The sequence below is a fragment of the Olea europaea genome, chromosome 6 (genome assembly GCF_002742605.1).
Source record: "Olea europaea var. sylvestris chromosome 6, O_europaea_v1, whole genome shotgun sequence".
NCBI classification, from domain to species: domain Eukaryota; kingdom Viridiplantae; phylum Streptophyta; class Magnoliopsida; order Lamiales; family Oleaceae; genus Olea; species Olea europaea.
In genome coordinates, this window is record NC_036242.1 from 28,758,312 (window position 1) to 28,766,212 (window position 7,901).

The window sequence follows — 7,901 nt, forward strand, 5'->3', positions numbered from 1 at the left end:
CTCAAAAAAAAAGAATTATTGATTTTGGAATATTTATGATTTCGAGAATTATATTTTTATTAAAAGCTTGAATATGTATGAATTTTCTATGAAATTTTTAGTGTGTTATTTTATTTATTTATTGGTTTAAAATAATTAAAATAATATTAAAAATAGGAGTACGAATTATTAATCTGGACTTCGCCTAAGCTTGAAACTTGACCTTCATGTCCTGTGTTTTTCAAAATCTTGCTTTTTAGTAATTTTTAAAATAAAGATTTTATGATAAGTGATTCTATATATATATTTTTTTACTTTTTGCTAATATATGATTAAAAAGTACAAAATTAAAATACAAAAAATAATTTTAGTTGAATATGAATGTGCGATCCTAATCTCATGTACTCCTTAAACGCGGGAGGTCAATTCTATATAAATGTGATAAAAAGTGATTATCAAATAATTAAATTCACACCGTTGCCTAGCACCTTAGTAGTACTCTCTTACTTTTATGCATTGGCATCACTCTCTTCAATTATCTGCAAATAAACATAAATCCAGAATGTGGTGAAAAATTATAAATTCTATAAATCTTTTTATTTATTTTCCTAATTTGGTGCTATTTGTGTAAATTCTCTGTAATCGGACCGTATTGTCGGATCCAACTTGAACTAACCACGGTCCTGTCCGATCCGACACGCCAATTCCTCACTTTGAATTAATACGCAGAATCTCCGATCAAAATCTCTATTTTCTTTGGAGTTATTTCCTCGACTCTCCCTACTTCTTTTTTTTTTTGGTTGGATTCAATCAATAGAGAGATGCAGACGTTGGGTGAATTCAAGCTGCCTCATTTCTTCAATTATCCTCCTTATTTCACGTAAAACCACCTTTTACCCTTTTACTGTTTTCATTACATAATTTGTCAGGATTATTGGTTGCTAAGTTAGCTAGTGTTAATTGTTGATTTTGTTAACTCTGATGAATTATACTGTATAATCACCGTTCGAGGTGACTGACGTGACGGATTGATCTGTACGCTCAATCGCTGTTAAGGGCTCGCTGTATTCTTCAAGTTGTATTATGATTTTATAACTCAATTTTGGGTACTAATACCTCAATTTGTTGATGTGCAAATGCGGTGATTAATTTATGCAATTTTTTAATTCAAAAAATAAATATACTTTGCGCTGATTGAACTATAAAATAAAAAGGAATGGAATTGACGTCCTATTGGAATCTTAAATTGTGTTGAGCTCGGTTATTCTAGATGGCACACGCACAATTTTGCTTGGGTTGGATGGCCTATTGAATGCTGTTCCCCCATTGATGTAACCATGTCTTTGTGCTTCTTCATACTTGTTTTTTAATTTTATTACCTTAATACTTTTAAGTAAAAGCCGTTGGGTGAGCAATGCCTGTTATGCTACGTATCCAATAATTGACCTTTAAAGAATCTGGATTTATAGTCTACGTTTGGCGTATTAGATTAGGCCATATAAAGAATTTATTGTAAAATTATAATGAATAATACTATATTATGGTGGATTTAAGTGGATACTGGATAGTTTTTTTGATTTTTCATTCGAAAGTTAATCATTTGCCCTACTGATCATAAAACATAATACAGAGGTTGGAAGTGGGTACATGCCAGATAAAAAAAGAGATAGTAATTGACATTTTCTAAAATGAAGTAAAAAACTATTATCCACCTTTTTCCACCATGATACCTCTACTTAGTAATGTTGATTATAAAATACTCTATTTTTTATCCGATCTAATCCGGTGAACCAAACATGACCATAATGTATTATACTCCCTGTACCATAGTCATGTACAGGTTCCCACAACTTCTGATTATACATATGTTGGAAATGAATTCTTTTCTACTATTATATCTCAACATTATTTTACCCTATCACCTTTCTCGATTTGCATTAAATTCCATCCTAGTTGAAATATAGTGATTTTGAAAGTCATCTTCATTTCATTCCTGCAGTGGGCTAGAGTTACATTGATGTTGAACTGAGAATATCATAGCCTTCCAAGGATAGGCTAAGGTCCAAAAATAAGATTTTCCAACCTATTTGATAGACCATAATTTGTTAATTGTTATGGCGTTCCCACATGTTCCTGCAGATATCAATGAGAGTTTTTATTCTTATTCGCAGTGAATTTCTTTGAAATTTTTATCCTTCCCATGGAGTTTTGTGCCAACAATAAAATAGTATCCTCACCAATTATTAGACCATCTAATATTCTGAAGTTGAAATTTTTAAACTTCCTGGTTTATGCTTTTGTATAGCACTGCTCAACGATGGACTTATCTCTTTTTGGCATATTAATGTTTCTCCACTTCTGTAGGTTGCAGCCAGTAAGAGACACTAGAGAAAAGCAGATACAACTCTGGAAGGAGCTAATACTTGATTACTGTCGAACTCAAAAAGTATTTGTGATTGGATTGGATGAAGATTTCCAACTATTTAGCAATCCTACGATAGAAAGTGAGTATTGGCCTTCTGAGTTGCTCTTTCTTCGATATTAGACTGATATAAAGAGAAGGTAAAAGGGCATTAATCTGTAGGGAAAGCTTTGGTAGTGTTATTTGTTACTTATCTAGAATAATTATTGGGGCTACTGTATTTTCAAAATGTAGAGCAAGCTTGCTTTGTTTAAAATAGAAGGCACTGTCTTTTCACTGTTATCATCTGTGTTGGAAGCATATTTAGGTTTGTATACTTGAGAAACTCAGCCCAGAACTAGGTATAGCCAGACCAGATCAATCATGGGGTAGTGGAGTTTCACTTGTTATGTAATTAGCTCATACCACAAGGTGGGCGAACTTTTATATGCGTATCATACATAATATCGGCAAGATTTTCCCCTTGCTATATGAGATCCATTTCTGTAAATATTGATGCATGTATTTTCTCAAAATTTTCCTTTTTCCTATATCAAACGTTGAAAATCAACTGACGAAAACATCAAACTAATATTTAGCCCTTGTTTGAGCCTCATTCTTCTAAAAATTCATTTTTTCAGAACTCATTTTCAACCACACGTTCTTCAATAAAATATATTACACGCAAATCAAAAAAAATTCTTTACTTTTACCACACATTTTCCATCAATCACTATTTAAAATGCATTCTTTCCCTTAAAATGGGGCTCAAGCAAGGGATAGTTGAAAATAAAACGGTGTAGTAATTTTAGAGTAAACCAAAGAAATTATCATGCAATGGAGAGTCCTCGGACGTCAAAATGGCCAAGGCAAGACAGAATATTAATGTTTTTTTTGCATTCTTCTTTGTGTCTGCTAATTTTTTGTGTCTACATTGTATGGTCACTCAAGTTATATGCCCGCCTAAACATTTTATGTTTTTTGCTTTCTTTCATTTTCCATTGCGCATTAAATGTGATATAATACCCTGTTACTTGTTCGTTTAGGGTAGGTTTGCCTTTTGGATCCAAAACCATCAACCTGCCAAATCCAACCACAATTTTGCGCCTCAAGCGAATAATATTAACATATGGGTCAAGTTGGGTTGGCTTCTTTGGAGCTACTGCATACAGATTGAAAATGGATTCACTTTAAGAATGACTTTAGAATTTGTAACACAACTTACAACCTGCATTATGAACTACCTTTCCAAATAGAGAGATTGATAGATGTCAAGAAGAATAAGAATGCGAATTGCTTGCTAGCACCTAATTACAATCATGCCCTGTAATTATCATGGGGCGCCATTGTAAGGATTAGCAGTGATGAGTTGCTACCATTTCCTTTTTCCTTTCTTCTTTTCTTTTTTAGAGTATTGGCAAACTTGTCCCTAATGCAGAAAAGGGATTGCAGCGAAGTACCTCAACGTCAAATCCTTGTGCTCATTCTATCTCACCCACATTCATGGCTTCTGAATTGCTTCATTATGAATAAACACAACTATGCCCTTTGAAGTAGAAAAGAAATATTTAGGGTACTGCCAGTAGCTTCATATCTAACCTTACAGATTAAGGAGTTCAATCCTTGTTACGAAAAAGATTTAGACTGATATTTGATAGAGGTTTTATCCATACAAAAATAAAGGAATTGATTACTGTTTTGAGTAGTGTACCTGTATTTGTTTTATGGATATCATGATGGTGGGTTGACCCCAACCATTTCTGATCCACATCTTTGACTCACTTGTCTGCTATAAATATTGTAGCAATTAAAATGAAGGATATATGTCAGAATTTAGATGTTCACTCAAGTAGTTGAAAACCCCTGTTGCAGATGCAGTTTTAATGGAATGGTAAGATATACAGTTTTTCAGCCAGTCTTGCGGACTTCTCTAGACTTTCTTTAAGCTTGACGGGGGTAGCAATGAAGCTTTCATAAACCATATGGATGATCGAATTTTCGAGATATTTGGCTTAGTTAATCAGAATTTCATTAGTACGGTATTGGTTGATGTAGAGAATTGTAAATTTTTTTTTTTTAAGTAGAGTGATCCGTGTTACTTCTGTTTCTATTCTTGATTTCCGCTTTAGTTATTCTATGATGTTAAAGTTTTCAGCATTGTCGATTATTCAGATACAAGTATAATGTACTCAGTTAACTATATTACATTACTGAAAGGAAAAGGTATTTTGTTAAATTATGGTGTTTTAACATATTTTACTAAATATGAACCGCTGTGTAAAATTGAAGCTCAAGACTTTAGTGTAATGTTGTATAATGTATTTCTGATTCATGTGTCCCTTCTGAATGACTCCTCTGGTCGTGATAATACAGGATCTCTAAGTCATGAAGCTAGGGAGGCGTTTCTCTCAGCCTTAGTTTCGGAAGGTTTGCCTCTGCCAAACAGATTTGCTTATCTGTTGAAAATGAGGATGATGTCCTATGTTTGCAACACAGGCTGATCATAATATTATATGTTTTATTTGACAGGACGTGCAGAATGGTTGGATAAAGGTCACAGAAAATGTCTAATCCTTTGGCATCGGATTCAAGATTGGGCTGACTTGATATTACATTTCGTGAGTATTGCTCCAATCTTCTGACAGCTGCAAATTAGTCATGGGTTTTTACTTTGGTTGTGATTCTTCCTATATCTTATTAGGTGAAGGAAAATGGCTTGGAGGATAGCGTAATGACAGTTGAGGAAATACGTTCAGGGGTTGAGTCTCGAGGGACAGGTAAAGTTTGATGGTGTTAGAATTTGTATAGATACGTGTATAATACTTTTATTTTTGGCAAATCCTGCTGGCCTCTGATTGTTTGTGTGCTCTTGAGTTTTACATCTTGGAACTTCTTGTACCATCATTCTTCTCTCTTTATCTGATAAAAATACTAAAGGTGAAGTCTTTCCACTTTCTATTCCATTATTTGTTTTTCATTTCCCTTTTTCTTGGGAGGATGGAAGGAGCTATTTAATCTGCTAGTAGTACTATGGAAGCCTTGGTGAGGTTTATTAATTTTTGTTAATTCTATAATCAGATTTACCTTCATTACAACATACTAATTACTGATCTGATTAATATAGAGTAAGATTCTAAGGTCTGAGATCTGATTCTCAGTATGTAGATTCGTTTAATAAGCTTGCATGAATAGATCGTTAATTTGTAATGAAACAGATATTTGGAATCTGTATTCTTATCCATTTGAAACAGGGCCTTCTATTTAGTTTTCTTATTCTGATACCAGAAAATATTAGTCATCCCCGTTCTTGCATGTGCAATTTTTTAGCTGTCTAGGGACTCGTTGATTTGCACATCCTATTAATAAATCTTCTGCATTAGATGTCTTCTAAATTAGCATGCAACATCTAGCTAATGGGTTTGGACTCTTGATTTTACCACTCGTGCTAGGAGATTCCGACTCAAACGGTTTACATGTCTAAATTGTCTTAATCTGATGCATCTGGAGCCGGAACGGCCAACACCCTCTTGCTTGTTTTCTTGGAATCCTTTTTTGTAGGATAAATAGTAGACCTTCATGTGGATAAACTTGAGGCAGTTCAATTTTTTCTTGTATAGGTGGGATTAACATAATAAATACATCAGCTTAAAAGTTTCATGGAGTTGCATTATGTGGCATTTTTCACTGAAAACTAGTTCTGTTTTCAAACCATGCACAGTCTAACATAACAACATTCTCTGTGGTTTTCTTGATGCAATTCAGAGCTTCATGGAATGGATCGAACTATTTTAATGCGAGCCCTCAAGCTGCTAGAACACAAGGGGAAGCTTGCTATCTTTAAGGGAACTTCTGCTGATGATGAAGGTGTGAAGTTCTCCATATAAATTGTTCACTTTCACCTAGGAGTGAGATTAGATATATGCCATTTTGCTGTTGAATTGCTTCATCTGGATCTGATGCCTAACGATTATTTTAATCAATCATTCCTACTTTATCTTCCAATTGTCTTTACATTTCCTTGATAATCCTATCTGAATTCTGTCACGATGCCACCGGAAGTTCAGCCTCAAACGCATATTGTACTTCTCGAATTTGGAACTGTCTACTTAATCCAATACTCCAGCTTGACAGTTTCCACCGGCTGGCCAAGACACTATTTTTCGTCATTAAAGTTTGTATATAGTAAACAATTTCTTGCTGTGGCAGTTTATGAGCATAAACGGTATCTAAACGTTTATTGTGTCTCCTATAGGTATCCAGACTTCCACTTTTCTTTATTTCATGCTCGTACTTCCAAATATGATTCTTTCATCCAATAGCTAGGTGTTTCTTGTTTCTTGTGTACTACAAGAAACAAACCTTCAATTTTCCTGAACCATACCGGCACTTAAAAATATGCTTTTCATCCATAAATTAGCCATTTTTTATTCCCTTTAAAATTTTAGTACATTTTTCTCTATTTTCTTTTCAACTTCAGATTCCTCAATAAAATAATATTACACGTAAATCAAAGACTTTTCTTTCTTTTTAAAGCACACATTATTATCAAAATAAAAAATAAAAATTGATTCGATACATGAAAATGAACGAAGAAAAACTTTAAATCGTCACATAGGAAGGAAAAAGGGAGAAGAAATGACTAGAGAGAAGTATAGCGAGGAAAAAGGGTGAATAAATAAGGGACATCGGGATCTATCATCTTCACTCATAAGATGGTGCAAGGCATTCGTCCACCATATCCACGAGGTTTGGATTTTCCAGAGCTGCTGCTACCCGTTCTTTATCATTCAACTGTTTATTTACTGCAAACAAACACAAATTTTTTTAACAAAAATATCTCATCAAAAGCTTCAAGCAAGGAAAAGGAAGGCAAACGATGAGAATCCCCTAATGACTAGATTGAACTTGGTTGTTCAAATACATTCTTTCTTTCTTAGGTGATCAACAAAGTATTTCAGAAACAATTTCCATAAATTCATTCATAATTTGACCAAGTTAAGACAGGATTAAGTAAAACTTGGATCCCTCATTCTTGTCACCTCTAACTAGATTGCACGTAGGTGAATTATATCTAAACTGATCGTATTTCTAGAGTTTCCATCTCTTGACTCAGAATATAGGTTACGGAATCTAATCACATCAGGCACCATATTACCAATTACACACTTTTTAAATAAGAGGTTGCAAGACAGAGGCGCATAGAAAAGGGTGTAGGAAAACCCTGCATCAATTCTGTAGTAACAAGCAGCAAAATGAATAAAACATCAAATCTAGTAGGCAAATATAATTCTCCTCAACGAAATGGTGGTACAAGAAAAAATTCGAAAGGGACCACCATGTGATTTAAAACTGGAAGGTGATCATATAATGACTAAATGCAGGCAAAGGAAAAAAAACCCACATAAAAGACGTGAGCATGTTCATGGACAAACACACAATATATATATATATATATATATATATATATATATATATATATATATATATATATATAGAGAGCGAGAGAGAGAGAGAGAGAGAG

General features: G+C 33.7%; 2 protein-coding genes across 2 annotated transcripts in view; one reads left to right on the plus strand and one right to left on the minus strand.

The window, feature by feature from the left end:
• The first annotated feature begins 589 nt into the window (after positions 1 to 589).
• LOC111396362 (vacuolar protein sorting-associated protein 25) lies at positions 590 to 6,424 on the plus strand. The gene is made up of 6 exons (XM_023022783.1): positions 590 to 859; positions 2,344 to 2,483; positions 4,754 to 4,807; positions 4,910 to 4,998; positions 5,082 to 5,157; positions 6,143 to 6,424. The coding sequence occupies exons 1-6, from the start codon at positions 801 to 803 to the stop codon at positions 6,262 to 6,264; spliced, it is 540 nt and encodes a 179-aa protein (XP_022878551.1). The 5' UTR covers positions 590 to 800; the 3' UTR covers positions 6,265 to 6,424.
• A 476-nt stretch (positions 6,425 to 6,900) lies between these two features.
• Positions 6,901 to 7,901, minus strand: part of LOC111396363 (protein AE7) — a 4,587-nt gene continuing 3,586 nt past the window's right edge. Inside the window, exon 6 of the mRNA XM_023022784.1 lies at positions 6,901 to 7,182. Coding sequence (XP_022878552.1) covers positions 7,082 to 7,182 — 101 coding nt within the window. The 3' untranslated portion in view covers positions 6,901 to 7,081. The remainder of the gene's footprint in view (positions 7,183 to 7,901) is intronic.